General features: G+C 38.5%; 1 protein-coding gene across 1 annotated transcript; it reads right to left on the bottom strand.

Annotated features, from left to right (window-relative positions):
* Positions 1 to 433: 433 nt before the first annotated feature.
* Positions 434 to 2175, bottom strand: LOC21403995 (F-box/LRR-repeat protein At4g14096). The gene is made up of 4 exons (XM_024162939.1): positions 1117 to 2175; positions 837 to 1019; positions 531 to 744; positions 434 to 477 (listed from the first exon to the last, which is right to left on the bottom strand). The coding sequence occupies exons 1-4, from the start codon at positions 2173 to 2175 to the stop codon at positions 434 to 436; spliced, it is 1500 nt and encodes a 499-aa protein (XP_024018707.1).
* Between the last annotated feature and the right edge of the window lie 15575 nt (positions 2176 to 17750).

Here is a 17750-nt window from a genome sequence, read left to right as displayed (position 1 = left end):
AAGTACATTAGACAAAACAACTGAAAATTCTAAAACATCCAAAGCCGAGCCTATAGGCTCGCCCTTGAGAAATGCATAGAACTGTGTTCTTAGACGAAAAACTTAATTAACATAGAAAAATGCATTAGACAACACAACTGAAAATCCTGACCCTCAATAAATGCACAGAGTTTATACCTAGACGACAAACTTTAACTAACATAGGAAAGTGCATTTGACAACACAACTGAAAATTCTAAAAACATCCCAAGTTGAAGTTGAGATTTTCTGGAAACCGCTGTCCAAGCTCAAGGCGTCGGCCTTGAGAGATGCATAGACTCTGTATCTAGACGACATTCTGAATTGAAATGGAAAATGCATCAGGCAAAACAATTGAAAACGTTAATGACATCGCATATCGAGGCCGAGGTTTTTGAAAACTGCTACATGAGCTTCAGGAGCCACCCTTGGGAAGGTTAGCAGATAATGGGAGTTGTCCTGGTACCACATGCCATTGACATATCGTTCAGTTCGATTTGAAGGGATCATGCCTGTCTCAGCTAAGAAGATCTCCATCTTTTCGAGAACTTCTGCATTTTCCAGTAAGAACTTAACCATCTGGATCTCATTGCTTTTCCCAGTAAATCCAGTGATTTTGACTTGCCTGAGACTGTTTTCCATACAATCGAATGGCAACTCCTGTAAATCCCAGTAGCTGTACTCTTCAAAGTCTAATATATCTGGAATATCTTCTTGGAACTCAGCCTGTTGGATTAAACAATTACATATAAAGCTTTAGACTTCTAGAGCCCAAAATCAAAATGTACAAAATAATATGCAGAGTCAGTTATGCTCACCCAGTCGACATCTATAGATTCTTCCACAGTGAGAGTTAGAATCTCTAAGTTCGGGCAGCTCCTTATCAGGCATGCTATTCCAGGCAATTCTTGTTTCCCTAAGCCAAGAATCAACTTCAGGTGCAGCAGATCTTGGAGTGGGTTTGGCAATTGTTCCAGAAAATCTTCCCCTGTAGGCAGAACCTTCAAACGAAACAGAAAATTTCATGATAATTAAGACCCAAAGGTTTTAAAACTTTGTTCAAGTAAATATGATAGGAATTGGATAAGCAAATGTTACCTGAATGCACCAGGTGGTCAAGGTCAGTGTTTTGCAATGGTCTAAACCAATCAACAGTGAACCTAATGCATCTCCTTGTACATGGTCTGCATATACCTGTTCAATGTCAATTGTGACATTGAGGAGCTGCACTGCATTTCTTATGCTTGAAGCCATCAGGTATTTTCCAACTACTGTCAGTATTAACAGCTCTGGAGTTGATATTTGTATGCTAAACATGGGCCACTCCTCAGTTTTACAGTCGATCAACGACAATCTTTTGAACATAATGTCCGGTTCACTCACCATGAATTCATTCGGAATAACACATTGTTCCAGACTTACATCCTCCAAAACGGGACATTTGGATGCTAATTGCCCTATGGAGCATTCAAGAATTGTTACCTGCCTTAAGCTTAATTTCTTAAGATACCACATAATACCAAAATTAATTCCTCTAAGCTTGCAATAGGTCAAGGTCAATTTTCGCAACATCCTTGGGGAAAAAGTCCTATTAGGCAGTTCATATGGTTCAAGGAAGTCGGTGGGTCCCAGCATTTCTGCTTTAGAGAAGTCAAAATCAAGACTCTTGATTTTGTTAGTAAAGGCAAAATGAACCCATCTGGTAAGCCTTCCGGTGTACATGTCACTGCCATCATAACAGAAAGATAACTCAAGTTTGTTAATAGTGCATCCAGTATGAAGCATGAGAGTTCGATTTACATAATCCATGTACTGGCTTCTTGCTGCATTTATCAAATTCGTTAGGTATTCTGGAGAGCCATAGAGACTATGAAAATCAGAGCATTGGTGGCGCTGAGCAGTTTCAGTAATGAAGCTTGTGATTGCCTCAAATTCGTCAAGGTTTAGGCTTGACGGTACTATGGACAGGTGATTGACTACCATGCTTTTCCATAGTCTTGATAGGAGGCTCACCACCATCAAGTCTTTGATAGGCAAGAGCGAGAGAATATAAAGCATGATTGCTTCAGGTAGGTGGCTTATGTAATCAACGCCTTCAGATGAATTCCCTGATCGCCTTTGCCGACCCATGTTGCTGCTGTTGCTAGAGCTTTCCATTCTCTTAGCTTGTATGTGAGAGACTTATCTTACTCAGAGATAGCTGTTAGGGAAAAAAAATTATTAGCATATTGGAAATCCTAAAAAGCTTAAAATATCAGGGAAGAGAAATCCTTGTTTGGCAATCGACCAAGTAGATAGATAACCATCAAGTAGCATACATTATGATGAAAGTTCATGGAAAATTTATTAGATCTTTCACCTGTGAAATTGAAATGGCAGACCATTTAACCAAAATTTATATTGAAAAAATTATATATATATATTGAAAAGCACTTTAGGTTAGGCTTTCTTTTTCTAATCCTTTGGGCTTTACTCCTTCACCCTTGCAACCAGTATAGCTAAAATTTGGCAAGGATTTTAAACTCCAAGGAGACCTTTATCCCTTTTAGAACTTTCATATTGTAAAAAACCCATAAAAGAAAGGCTTTTTTGTTGCAAACTTATAATATATTTGGGTCATTTTAGGCTGATAGGATTGTATGATATTTAAACTAAACTAAAATTTAACAAACAATATTAAAAATTCAATCAACAATTAGATATGTCAAATATGGAACAACCATAACAGTGAATGCCTAGGGACGAATATATGAACTAGATTTTGTATACAATGATTAGATATTTTTGTAGACTGTTGTTTCTTAAGAAGAAAAAAGAGACATTGATGTTTACATTACCATTGATTAAGGTGCCAGGGAAAGTAACATAATATATAAACTAGATTTCTTATTCAATGATTAGGTATTTTTGTAGAATAGTGTTGTTTCTTAAGGGAAAAAAATCAGTAATGTTCTATTTACCATTGATTAAGGTGCCTGGGAAAGTTAAATAAAATCTACTGCAAAAGATTTGATAAAATTTATAAAGAGAAGTAAACAATGAAAGAATTTTTGCGAACTGGAGGTAATCTTCAGTTCCCTATCATTAATCAATTTATCAGACTTGGAAATGGAAATTTGTTCATAAGAAATATTACTTACCAATAAACTATATGGTGAAATCGGAATAGAGATAACCTCGAAGTAACGTCTCTTCTGTTATTTATCCCTGGGGGTATGAACTGGACGGCTTGAGATGGTGAAATGGGAAAAAAGGAGTGACCTCAGACAAGAGACTAATGACTGAGATGCAAGGAAATTGGAAGTTTGGACTAGGGGTTAAGGGGAATTAGATGCTAGGATTAAGCTTTCATGAGAGAAAGAAGGATGAGGGTACAAGGTATTCAGGGATTGGTTAATATATAGGCAAAAGAATCGTTACTTACAAGAAAATTTTGAAGCGTCGTTTTGTTTTTTTTGGTTTTTTTTTTTCTTTTACAGATGTTTTTCATGAGCAATGAATAAGGGCAATCACCTTTTGCAGTTGTGTTTTAAGGCGATTGTACAAATTCATTAATTAAAGTCACGTTAGCTTAACCATTTTTTTCCTTTGAAAGAACTTTCATTATCTCTTTCCTAATAGGGGTTAGTAGAGGCATTCCTAGTTTATTCCTTTGGTGTTTCAAATAAAGTTGTTTATGTTTACGTTTTATACGTTAAGTATCATATAAATCTAGAATCAACAGACCTAAGAATTAACTAGGCCCAATAACATCGAATCTCAAATTTCCAAATCTCGAATGTAATCATTTAAAAATATAAATTTTCCATTTTGGATGGTAAACAATGGTTGTCTTGGTGCATTTAAAATCTGTTGTCGAACTCATCGTGGAGAATATAAGCAAGTATGGAAGGTTTATAAATGAGGAAATCTCCTTTCTTTAAAGCTCTCATAGGAGTTATGAGGCACAAACTATATCTTTAGGTTCCGATACGCAATCATAAATGCTTGAAAACTTATGAGATATTACCAAAAGAACTATCTCCAATTGTAGAGTCACACGTCACAAATTCCGTTGGAGAAATGTGTACTTGGCCATTATAAGGAAATATGTCTCATATGACACGTTGTGAGGAAAACATGAGACGTTAGAACCGAAGTGGACAATTTCTACGCTCAGGCGTTTTTTTTAACATATTGGAACAAGTCCTAGTTAGAAAATCGCCTATAAGAGATACTTTGAGGGACGATTCCAATGAGGATATTAGGTCTCAAGGATAGGTGATATTAGAGTCCCACATTGTCACATCACCTGGGAGAAAGGTGTATTTGACACTTTAAAGGGATGATGTTCTTGTCCTTTACCGGGGCATAGGCCAAAAGCAATATTAACACAAGGGGCGGGTTCTAGTATTCATTTTTTTTTTGGTTCATCTTCCTTGTTTTTTTTTTTTGAACTTTTGCTGAGGATGATTGTGTGATGATTGAACATATTGATTTTGTTGCTCTAGCTGTGCTGCATAAATTAAAGTAGCTATGCATTAACTTGGAATGAAATGCTTAGTTTTAGTAAGTTCATCTAAAACATCTGGGAATGCTCTCAAGGGCACATTCCTCTCTAGGTCGATTTGGTCTAACCAAAGTTAACTAACTCACATGGAATACAGTTTAGGAATGACCATTATATATTCCACAATTGATAGGGCTAAGCATTCCTTAAACAACCTAGTGTCATACTCATTTTTTACAACCAAACAAAAAAATTAGAGGAATGCTAGGGACAATCGTTATGCTAAGCGCGATATCACTCGCTGGTCTGCTCTTTGGTCATGTAGCATACACAAAAAGTGATGTTTTGAGAGTTAAACAAGAAGCATTGTTTTTGTTGTAAATTATCATGGATGCCATCTCTTACTTTTTTGCTGAATAAAACGAAATTCAATTTTATTTGTTTTTGGTATATTAGTAGACCTAAAGGCTAACATCATCAATCTCTCTCTCAATCTCTCTCTTACTCTCTCTTTCTTTTTTGAATAATGTCTTCTTTGGGCCTTTCGCCATCGTTTTCTCTTTTTACTATTCTTTTGCTTTTTCCAAAGAAAAAAAAAATTATTGAAATCATTCCGGCAGTCAATAGTTTTATGAAAGGTTGCACAATATTATTTCTCTCTCTCTCTCTGTTTTTTTTAAGAGAATATTATTTGTCATTTTCTTTAAAGAAATTTGTTTCTCACTTTATTCTAATAGAGAGCAAAAATTAATTAGTAAGAGAAAATAAAATAATAGTTTCAAAGAACAAAAAAAATGTGATTGCACATAATTTTTTTTTTCTTTTCCCAATGAAACTGAGGAGTTCTTTTAGTAAGGCCATATACATTAGTAAATAACTTACTCTAATAGAATGAAATAAATAATCTACAGTTAGTAGCATGAACAGAATAAGGAGAATGTGAAGATGGGGCATAAGAGCAAAAAACATTTGGAAAAAAAAACTGTAGCGTAAAGGAGGCTTAAAATATAATTTATAAAGAAAACAAAAAATAAAAAATATTAAGAGGAGGTGTACTTATTGTGGGACCCATTAAATTGCTACTTTGAAAGTATAGATGGCATTCCCTGTAATTTAGAGTAAAAAGAAGAGGTTTTGTTTTCCTTTGAAAGAGCATCTTTTTGTGTCTGCTACGTGGCGGAAGGGAAAAGCATCGAGTGATATCGCGCTTGAGCAAACAAATGTCGCTACCATTCCTCAAAAAATTAACCAAAATTTTTTTCATGGAGATTTCCCCTCTCATCAATCCATATTTTATATGATAAAAAAAAAAAAAAAAAAATCTAGTGGCGTTTTCATCATAGTATCTAGTCCACTCTGATAAACATTTACCAATCATTATACCCTGATATCTCCTGCACATTCAGAACTAAAAGTCTTGTGATAGGTATGTGAGGCTTTTTATACGTGTATCATCCTCCTATATCTGCAGTTTATGAATATCCTTCACTCTTCTTAGCTTACTAGTAGTTCTGTGTGTAGTGCAACAAATAAAACTGTGCCGAAGTTTTCATTAAGACAATTCATAAAAATGTCCTTATCCTTTGTAGTTTTTTTGATACTTCAATAGAGAGCATAAAATAGTTTCTGTAGGAGACAGTCTGAATTGGTTGCAAGTTTAAATTTGCATATGGGAAGATAGGTGAATTTATAAGCCCTTAGTGTAAAGTTTTTAGTGAAACACCATAACCTTTTCTAGCTTTATCTAGCCTTTAAGGTGGAGCGACAAGCACTTTCTAGATTTTTTTTTTTTTTTTTTTTTTTTTTGATTTTCGATATTTTTGGTACTTATTGATGATATTGGATAGAATAAAATGATAATAGGTATCTGTCCTGACTTTTATTAAGTGAGGACTGGCTTGTTATTTTTCAAAAGAGAAGTGCTACGAATTTTGTGGTTTTTGACACTTTACCCCCAACGTCTTCACAAATTGCCAAGTTATAGTTTGAAGATAATGAAGTGTACTATGTCTGTTATATTTTGGACGGAAACGCGCTTAAGGACGTGACATGACGTGATGTAGCGTCATACAAAATTCCAATCTCCGCCCTTCATTTGGGCCGATATGATTCCCATGACAGCATTTCCGTATAGACTTTAATAGCTATCATCAATTTGGAGCACCCTGCAACAACGTATAAATTCGTAGGCAATTTGCCAAAATTAAAAATGAACGGGACAACTTGCCAGTTCATAAACAGTTCAGGGCCAAAGCACCAAATACCTTTAATTCTACAGAGAAAAGTTGTTTATTAATTTCAGAATGGAATTTCACTTGCCATATAGCTGATTATAAAAAGTCCTGATCAAAGTTGGGACATTAACCTTGTTCAGAACAAGAAAGATTCATGGAAGTTGAGCGCTCTCTAGTTCTTGTTTAATAATAATGGAATTCGGTCATGTTTTGTGACTCTTTGCTAACTGAAGTAAAACATAATAGGAGTACATCCATTTACAGGGTGCTTGATGCACAGATTTTCTTAGGCTATAGTGGCATAGTTTATGCCCCTTTTTGTTTAATGCTTATTCAAGAAAGAGAACAGTGGCCATAAACGGATCATCTACAATTCCAAATCTTCCGTTGCCTCACTTCATTTCGAGCTATGTAATTGTTTTGGAAGCTATGATCATTGTGGTTCTGGTAAAGACATCTTTTATCGTTAAAAATTTGTCATCTTCAATGTTTCGGATAATGTGTCCATAGTAATACGCAATTCAGATAATATGTCAACTTTTATCATAAAAAATTTGTCATCTTTAACATTTCGGGTGATATGTTGATAGAACCACAAGCTATCACACAATTTTAGAGCAAATATGCAAGAAAATTGATCGATCAAGTTGAAATAATACTGATATTGCTATTGAGGAAATTAGAAAAAGAGTACAAGATATAGGGGTTTTCGAGGGAAAGATTACAATAAATGGAGGTTTTCGAGTTACCCCTTGCACTCCCTAGAGCAAAGCTCGGCTAATTTCTTTCTAGCAAGATGATCGATGCCTTCTTCTCTCTTCCTTATCCTATTTATTCCGATTACTAACATTCCCTAACCAAAAAGCCTCAGCACCTAATTCTAAACTTCTAGGCAAAACTAACAAACTAACTCCTCCAATCCCCTTCCTTTCATGTGCCAACTCAGCCCACCTCCTTACCACCAGTAGAGATGTTCTCTTGTGCTGTAGCGGCACCCCCATCTCCTGCTCTTGCGGGTTTCTTCCCATGATGTTCTCTTGTGCTGTAGCGGCACCCCCATCTCCTGCTCTTGCGGGTTTCTTCCCATGAAATCTCTTCCTAGCATAAGTGAACCGCAGGGGAGGCTTATCATTACCCCCGCCCCAAAGACGCACCTTGTCCTCAAGGTGGAAATTAGGGAATTGCCTGTCAATCACCTCAAAAGACTCCCATGTATCCTCATGTTGAGGCATATCAGCCCAACGAATTAGCACCTCCAGTTCAGAATGTCCTCCCCTCACACGTTGGCACACTCCTAGGAAGGCAGCAGGCTCAGCATGCAACTCCAAGTCCCCTGTGAGCTGAGGTGGTAAATTGGCCACGGGCCCCTTCCAACAGCTCGGCGTAGTTGGGAGACATGAAACACTGTTGGAGATTTTGTCAATTATGTGTAAATATTTATTCTTTCTGTTTATTGTATGATTTAGTCAAAATAGGAAAGTATAAATTAGGAAGATATTGTAGGATTGTCTAGCGTAATTTAGGGATTCTTTCCTTAACTTTCTCTCTTAATTGCCGTGACCAATGGCTTACTAAGTGTATATATTCTGACAAGGTTAATGAGAATTATAAAAGCAAGAATTATTCTTCTCTCTGTTTCTCTTGTTTCAAACACTGGATATCTGGGGTCCGTCTAGGACAGTTAATTTAACTAAAACCCAGTGGTTTATCACTTTCATAGATGATCATACTAGGGTTTGTTGGATATACTTGATGAAAGATAAATCTGAGGCATTTTACTGGTTTAAACAGTTCCAAAAGTTTGTCCAAAATGTTTTCCAATCCAATATCCAAGTTCTTCGAACAGATAATGGGGGGGAGTATTTTTCAAATGAGTTTGGCCAATATTTGGGGGATAATGGGATATATCATCAGAGTTCATGTGTTGATACACCTAAACAAAATGGGGTTGCGGAAAGAAAGAATCGTCACTTGTTGGAGGTTGCTCGATCGATCATGTTTACTAGTTTAGTCCCGAATTCCTACTGGGGGGAGGCAATCCTCACTTCCACATATTTGATTAATCGACTACCTTCAAAAACACTTCAATTCCGAACTCCTCTAAGTGTCCTTCTTGATCATTTTCCAAATGTGAATCTTTTCAATTCTTTGTCCCCAAGAGTGTTCGGATGCACTGTATTTGTCCATAACAAACAACCAAATAGGAGTAAGCTTGATCCCAGGGCTTTTAAATGTGTCTTTGTCGGATATTCTCCAACCCAAAAAGGCTACAAATGTTATTCTCCCTTTCTCAAGAAATTTTTTGTCTCGTGTGATGTAACTTTCTTTGAGGATCAACCATTCTATCCCACCACTCGTTTCCAGGGGGAGAATGCCAATGAAAACGAGCATTGGGATCCCACTGTATCTCTTCCAATATTACAAGATGTGTCACAAGAGGCCTCTAGTTCAGCCTCTAGTTCACCACCAGAAAACTCGAGTCCAATTCCTGTCCCTAATCCTAGTTCGAGTCATGATCAAGAGATGGTGCAGCAACCCATCTCTGAGAGACCATTTCAGGTTTATTCTAGAAGGCCAAAAGCTTCTCAACAAGTCCAATCATTGAACCAAGAATCGGATCCTGGTGAAAGCAGTGACTTGAACGTGCCAATTGCAATACGGAAAGGGGTAAGAACATGCACAAAGCACCCTATCTACAATTTTCTAACCTGCACAAAGTTGTCTTCTGGATTTAAGGCTTTTACAGCGAAGATCGATAATGAGAGAATTCCCAAAAATATCCATGAAGCCATTAAAGATCCAAAGTGGGAGAAAGCCGTGCAGGAGGAAATGAGAGCATTGCACGATAATGAGACTTGGGAAGTAGTTGACTTACCAAAGGATAAGAAAGTAGTTGGAAGCAAATGGGTCTTCACAGTGAAATATAAAGCAAATGGAGAAGTAGAGAGGTATAAGGCTCGATTAGTAGCTCAAGGCTTCACACAAACATATGGGATTGATTATGAAGAAACGTTTGCTCCTGTGGCCAAACTCAACTCTATCCGGGTTCTTTTGTCTCTTGCAGCCAATCTGGACTGGGAACTACACCAACTTGATGTGAAGAACGCTTTTTTGAATGGCAATCTTGATGAAGAAGTGTATATGAAGATCCCACCTGGATTCGAGTCAGAAGAGGAACAAGGAAAAGTTTGCAAACTGAAGAAGTCATTGTATGGTTTGAAACAATCTCCACGTGCATGGTTTACCAGGTTCAGTTCTTCTCTCACTCGACTGGGATATACTCAAGGGAAGGCTGATCACACTATCTTCATTAAAAGAGGAGAAGGTGAAAAAAGGGCCATTCTTATTGTGTATGTTGATGATATCATACTCACAGGTGATGATACTGTTGAGATTCACAACCTCAAGAACCAATTGAAGGAAGAGTTTGAAGTTAAAGACTTGGGACCCCTGAAGTACTTTCTCGGTATGGAAGTTGCTAGAAGTAAAGAGGGTATCTTCATTTCTCAAAGGAAATACACTCTTGACCTACTAGAAGAAACCGGGAAACTGGGGTGCAAACCGGTGGGAACTCCACTTGAAAAAAATTGGAAGAGCAAGATTAAAGATGATGTGCCTTCTGTGGATATAGGAAGATATCAACGGCTGGTTGGTAGGTTGATCTATTTGTCTCTCACACGGCCTGACATTGCTCACGCTGTAAGTGTAGTAAGCCAGTACATGCACTCACCTACTCAGAGACACCTAGAGGCTGTGAATCATATCTTGAGATATCTCAAGGGTACTCCAGGAAGAGGATTGATGTTTCTGAAAAATGAGAACAGAAATATCGAAGGGTATGTTGATGCGGACTGGGCTGGAAGTGAAGATTGTAAGTCAACTTCGGGATATTGCACCAAGCTATGGGGTAATTTGGTTACATGGAGAAGTAAGAAACAAACGGTTGTGGCAAGGAGTAGTGCTGAGGCAGAATTTCGGGCAATCGCACAGGGAATTTGTGAGGTTATATGGCTGGAAAGATTAATGCAAGACTTGCAAATCACAGTTTGCTCTCCCACCAAGGTATATAGTGATAGCAAATCTGCAATTAGCATTGTGAACAATCCGATTCAACATGATCGGATGAAACATGTCAAGATTGATCAAAGCTTCATCAAGAACGAAATTGAAGAAGGAGGTATTGAATTGTCCTACATCTCAACTCATGCACAAGAAGCAGATATCCTAACCAAGAGTCTACCGAAGCCTAGCCAGGAAAGTTTTCTCTGCAAGCTTGGAATGAGAAATATCTATTCCTAAGCTTGAGGGGGAGTGTTGGAGATTTTGTCAATTATGTGTAAATATTTATTCTTTCTGTTTATTGTATGATTTAGTCAAAATAGGAAAGTATAAATTAGGAAGATATTGTAGGATTGTCTAGCGTAATTTAGGGATTCTTTCCTTAACGTTCTCTCTTAATTGCCGTGACCAATAGCTTACTAAGTGTATATATTCTGACAAGGTTAATGAGAATTATAAAAGCAAGAATTATTCTTCTCTCTGTTTCTCTTGTTTCAAACACTGGATGTATAGCGGCATCCTCCAGAAGGCGTAGGCTTGATGTGATTTTTCGCAAGCGTACGAATCGCACAAGTAATATAATGAGTGAATAAGAAATCATTCCCACGGAGACTAGCTTAACAATTACTGAAATGTATATTTTTTATTTTATCTAGACAAGTAAAATCTCTAACATCGCGTCCCATTCATGCAGTAGAACGAAAAACCCTAATTTATCTAATAGTCCTTCTGAGGATGCTATTAAAAGTGTTTCTAACATGTAAATTCACTATCGCTAGATGTGAATCCCGCCATCCTAGAAATTCATTAAGTTCTTTGGTTTTTCCAAGATTGTTCTCACAAATCGTATTACTATCTCTCGATATCCTACTGGGGTTTCAATTTAGGTTTTCAATTCAATTCAATAAGTGATTAATTTATTGAAAGCTTTAAGAACAATAAAAGAAACACATACATGAATGGAAAACTCTTAGTGAATAAACTTCATTGAAAGATAATATTGGAAATCAAATATTCATGTTTTGGCTACACTTATAGCCATAGCCTAGAATTTTAGAACATAATTGGAAGAGAAAACGTAATGATAATAAAATTCAACATAAGAAATTCAGGAAAGAATAAAACTGTTTGGCAAATTCGAAGTTGAACTCCGTTCTTGAACGAATCATCTTCTCCTTCGTAGAGCCGTCTTCTCTCCTTTTCTTAACCAAAAGATGTAGAAAATAACCCTAAAAATCCTATTTATGGAGTTTTGAATCGTAATGGCATTGTTGTCAATTTTTGGAACTCCACAACACTCAAATTGGCAAAAACTCGAAGTAGCGCCGCGGCCCTACTGTTTGGGCGCCGCGACGTTGGGCAGAAACTTGTTTTTCTCCGTATTTTGGCGCCATGGCTCCATTGCACAAGGCCTAGGCTCTCTTCTCTCGGGTTTTTGTACTGCAAATGGACCATTTCAAGGCCGAGGCTCTCCAATCTCAATTTAGCTCCAAAATTACTCCGACACTCACCTACGATCTCCAAATGATGCTAATCTGCAAAACCAACTAAAATTATGTAAATTAACTACTAAAGCTACTCTAAAACCAACAAAACACTCAATTATACGTATCAAAAGATAAGCATAAATCCAATGTATCAAATACCCCCAAACTTAAGATTTTGCTAGTCCTCGAGCAAAAGAAAATAAAGAAACTAACCCTCAAAGTAATAAGAAATCGAAGTACAAGTGACAACTTGTTGATGATATAACAATCTTGCCTCAGAGATTCCACATAGTTAGTAGCTCAAGAGAAGCTTCATAAATCATATTCCATGTAGAATTTCAATTCTGATGCCAATTTCTACCTCACCTAAAGCTCCATGAGGGTGTGTGAAAACCTTTTCCCTGTCGACCATCCGCACTCGGATCATTTTATGCAACCCCAAGTTTTTTGAAAAAATTGGATCTCTTAGTTTTAAGAATGTTTAGAACTCTATAGGCCAGTTTTTCACATCACTATCCACTAATGTAGAACGAACACCATACTAAAGATCATTAGAACTTTATTCGGCTTGTAATGTGAGGCTTGGGTGCAAGGTAAGATGATGGGTACTACTTTTGGCTCAAGTCACTCACGTGCACACAATTATACGATGTTGATTCCATGAGCTTCTTCAATTCTCCTTAATTCCCCCATTCTTGCTTTCGAACCTCCATTTGTGAACCACTTTATTCATCACCATTTCCCTTTTTTCTTTTTTTTTCCCCCCTTTTGAAGCTCCTCCCATCCTCCCAAAATTAATGTAGCTCTAACTATTCTTATCTAATTATCATATGCACATAAGTGAAAGGTCAAATGAGGGAATATTATTTAAAGTTAGGTCCAATTACGGGTGACAAAGAGAAAGGTCTAAACAAGCTCAAAATGGGTACTAGGGATATGTATTACGCACGGGTTGGCTTGAAGGCTCAAACAATCCAAACATGGCCTAAATCCTTTCCCCAATAGGGCGTGTCCTAGGATTTCGCCTTAAGTGACAATCAAACCGGTTTTAGAATTCTTGTGAGATCAAAGAGTTTGCTTAGGTCATATAATCTTTCTCCAAGTAAGCAAAATGATTAAACAATTTTAAGCTAGTGCTCAGAATGTCACAGAGTCTCAGGCACGGCAAAAATTAACAAAAAGGATCAAGCACACACACAAAATACAATATTCATCAATTTCTCCCAAGCTAGAAGCAAGCAAAACCAATCTCATCATCGGCCTTAGTGTCGTCACTTTTACTCTTTTTTTTTTTTAGATGGAAGAGAAAGAAACAAGAAAATGAAACATTCAACTAAACTAAGCTATTATAAGAATAAAAGAAACATTCCCCCCAAACTTAAACAAAAACATTGCCCTCAATGTTTTGATAAAGAAAATAGAAGCGTAGAAGAAATACTTGGGCGAGGGCCATGTCAGGTGCCCTTGCCATCATCATCATCATCATCGTTTCCAGAAGCCGGCGGGAAAGGGGGAAACACAGGTGGGTGGGGCAAGCCAAGGTGGTGGTGCACCAACATACTGTTTGGGCATTTGAGCCATTCGGAGCATGAAGTCGGTTTGCCAATATGCTTGTTGTTGGAACTCCTGATGTAGATTGCTCAATGCTTGCATATAGTGTGATTCAGGATGTGCGACTAGGGCTCCCTGGGTAGTAGCGTGGTCCGAGCGCAAGTTCTTCAGGGAGGTGGACCAAGGACTCTAGTGGGACCGGATGTCGATGGGTCTAAAGCGTCATAGTGTTCGCTGACTGCGTCGACGTTATCTTCCCAACTATGATAACTGTCCATGACGCTCTTGTCAATGTCCGGCCTTAGGAGTAGTTGCTCCTCAGTATTTTCCCATTCGACATCCACAAGATTGCAGAGAGTGAAAATCTAGCATGGGAATGCCAGACCAGCAGTTATAGTATCTCGAATGACCTTAATAATTGCTTGTGAATGATCCGTCTCACATTAACTGATTTTCCATCCATTATTGCATACATTAAATCGTCTCGCTCCTTTGTGACCTCACTAAACTGAGCGCAATTATTAATGTATGCAATCATGTATGGAAAATCAGTTAAAGTGGGACGAATCATTCACCAGCCAATTATTAAGGTCATTCAAGGTACTTTAACTACTGGTCTGGCATTTCCATATTTGATTTCCACTCTCTGCAATCTTGTGGATGTCGAATGGGAAAATACTAAGGAACAACTACTCCTAAGGCCGGACATTGACAAGAGCGTCATGGACAGTTATCAGAGTTGGGAAGATGACGTCGATATAGTCGGCGAACACCTGACATGGCCCTCGCCTAAGTATTTCCTCTGCGCTTCTGTTTTCTTTATCAAAACATAGGTTAGTTTAGTTGAATGTTTTTTTCTCTTCCATCGTAAAAAAAAAAAGAGTAAAGGTCACGACACTAAGGTCGATGATGAGATTGGTTTTGCTTGCTTCTAACTTGGGAGAAATTGATGAATATTGTATTTTGTGTGTGTGCTTGATATTTTTTGTTAATTTTTGCTTTGCCTGGGACTCTGTGACATTCTGAGTACTAACTTGAAATTGTTTAATCATTTTGCTATTTGGAGAAAGATTATGATACCTAAGCCAACCTGTGCGTAATACATATCCCTAGTACTCCTTTTGAGCTTGTTTAGACCTTTTTCTTTGTCACCCGCAATTGGACCTAGTTTTAAATAATATTCCCTCATTTGACCCTTCCCTTATGTGTATATGGTCATTAGATAAGAATAGTTAGAGCTACAATAAGTTTTGGGAGGAGCTTGAAAAGAAAAAAAAAAAAAAAAGAGAAATGATGATGAATAAAGTGGTTCACAAATGGAGGTTCGAAAGCAAGTTTGGGGGAATTAAGGAGAATTGAAGAAGAACATGGTATGATTGTGTGCACGTGAGTGACTCGAGCCAAAAGTAGTACCCATCATCTTACCTTGAATGTAAGCCTCACATTACAAGCCGTATAAAGTCCTAATGATCTTTGATATGGTGTTCTTTCTACATTAGTGGAGAGTGATGTGAAAAACCGGCCTATGGAGTTCTAAACATTCTTAAAACTAAGATATAATTTTTTTAAAGAACTTGGGGTTGCATAAAATGATCCGAGCGCGGATGGCTGACAGCGAAAAGTTTTTCACACACACTCATGGAGCTTTAGGTGAGGTTGAAATTGGCATCAGGATTGAAATTCTACATGGAATATGATTTATGAAGTTTCTCTTGAGCTACTACTTATGTGGAATCTCTGAGGCGTAAGATTGATAAATCATCAACAAGTTGTCACTTGTACTTCCATTTCTTATTGCTTTGAGGGTTAGTTTCTTTATTTTCTTTTGCTCGAGGACTAGCAAAATCTCAAGTTTGGGGGTATTTGATACATTAGATTTATGCTTATCTTTTGATACGTCTAATTGAGTGTTTTGTTGGTTTTAGAGTAGGTTTAGTTAATTTACGTAATTTTAGTTGGTTTTGCAGATTAGTATTATTTGAAGTTCGTAAGTGAGTGTTGGAGTAATTTTAGAGCTAAATTGAGATAGGAGAGCCTCGGCCTTGAAAGATGGCACCTAGGCCTTAAAATGGTCCAGTACAAAAACCCGAGAGAAGAGAGCCTAGGCCTTGTGCAATGGAGCCATGGTGCCAAAATACGAAGAAAAGCAAGTTTCCACCACAGCCAGTATGGTAGTGAACCCCTCCGAACAGGGCAATCCTTAATAAAGTCCATCGACACATCCTCCCACACTTGCTCGGGAATGGGTAGAGGCTGTAGTAGTCCGCTTGGGGTAAGAGTGGAAGCTTTACAGTACTAGCACACCTCGCACTCGACCACATACTCTATCGCATCATTTTTCATACCAAACCAAAACCAATCAGCCGCCAAGCGGCGGTATGTCTTCAAGCCCCTTGAATGACCACCCACCACCCCATTGTGGTAGGAGTGCAGCAGCTCCTTAATGAAAGGCGAACTTCGAGACAACCATTCTCCCGTTATGAAACAACCGGCCCTGGCTAATGGAGAATCTCGGATGTGCTGTTGCATTTTGTTGCAAATCAAACCAAATCTTCGCTAGCCTCTCATCAAGCAATACTTGCTGGTGTAGTTCCTCTATGTTAAGGACTTAGGGCACCGAAAGTGCACTCAAAACAGGGTTGCCGGAGAGGCGGGACAGGGCATCCGCTGCCCTATTCTCGAGCTCTGGTTTGTACTGAATTTCGAAGTCATAACCCAAGAGTTTTGCCATCCATTTCTGATGCTCCGTCTTCACCAAACGCTGCTCTAATAAGTACTTGAGGCTTCGCTGGTCTGTCTGGATCACAAAGTGTCGACCAAGGAGATACAGACGCCACTTTTGAATCGCCATTACTATGGCCATTAGCTCCTTTTCATAAACCAACTTGCTACGAGCTTGTGTGCATAAAACTTGGCTAAAATACGCAATTGGCCTCTACCCCTGTATCAAAACCGCCCCCACTCCATAGCCCGAAGCATCAGTTTCCAGCACGAATGGCTTGGTGAAATCGGGATGGGCCAATACTGGCACCTATCATTACATGCTTCAAAATTTCAGAAGCCTATGTTGTCTCCTCATTCCAGCGAAAACTGTCCTTCTGTAGCAGGTTCGTTAGTGGCCCCGCTATGTTGCTGTACCCTGCCATGAATTTTCTGTAATAGCCAGTCAAACCAAGAAATCCTTTTAAGTCCCTCATGTTGGTTGGAGCAGGCCAATTCAACAGGCCTCGATTTTTCACGGATCAGCCGACACCCCTTCCCCGGAAATGATATGAACGAGGTACTCTAATGATTTCTTCCCAAAACTACACTTGGCATTGGCGAACAATTGGTACCATTGTAGCACCTCGAGTACCTGATCCAAATGATGCTCATGCTCATGCTCCTCTAAAGTATATCATCGAAGAACACTAGGACGAACTTGCAAAGGAAAATTCGTAGTACTTCGTTTAGGAGGGATTGGAAAGTGGCTAGGGCATTCGTGAGCTCAAATGGCATGACGAGGAACTCCTAGTGCCCATCATGTGTGCGAAAAGCCGTTTTGGGCAAGTCCTCCTTTCGCACCTGGATTTGGTGGTATCCGGACTTAAGGTCAATCTTAGAAAAAATTGTAGCCCAGTGGAGTTCATCAAGGAGTACATCAATCAGTGGGATCGGGAAGCGGTCCAGCACCGTTTCCTTGTTCAAGGCACGGTAGTCCACCCAAAATCGCCAACTTCCGTCCTTTTTCTTCACCAATAGACGGGACTTGAATACGAGCTCACACTAGTTTGAATAATGCTTGCCGCCAACATTTCCCCAACAAACCTCTCGATCTCGGCCTTCTGAACCTGTGGGTAGCGGTACAGACAGACATTAATGGGAGAGGTTCCCGCCTTTAACACTATTGCATGATCCCTCGCCCTCTCCAAA

This window comes from Morus notabilis, unplaced genomic scaffold (genome assembly GCF_000414095.1).
Source record: "Morus notabilis unplaced genomic scaffold, ASM41409v2 Scaffold634, whole genome shotgun sequence".
Lineage (NCBI taxonomy): Eukaryota > Viridiplantae > Streptophyta > Magnoliopsida > Rosales > Moraceae > Morus > Morus notabilis.
The sequence above is the reverse complement of the archived record's forward strand: the minus strand, read 5'-3'. Positions and strand labels throughout refer to the sequence as shown.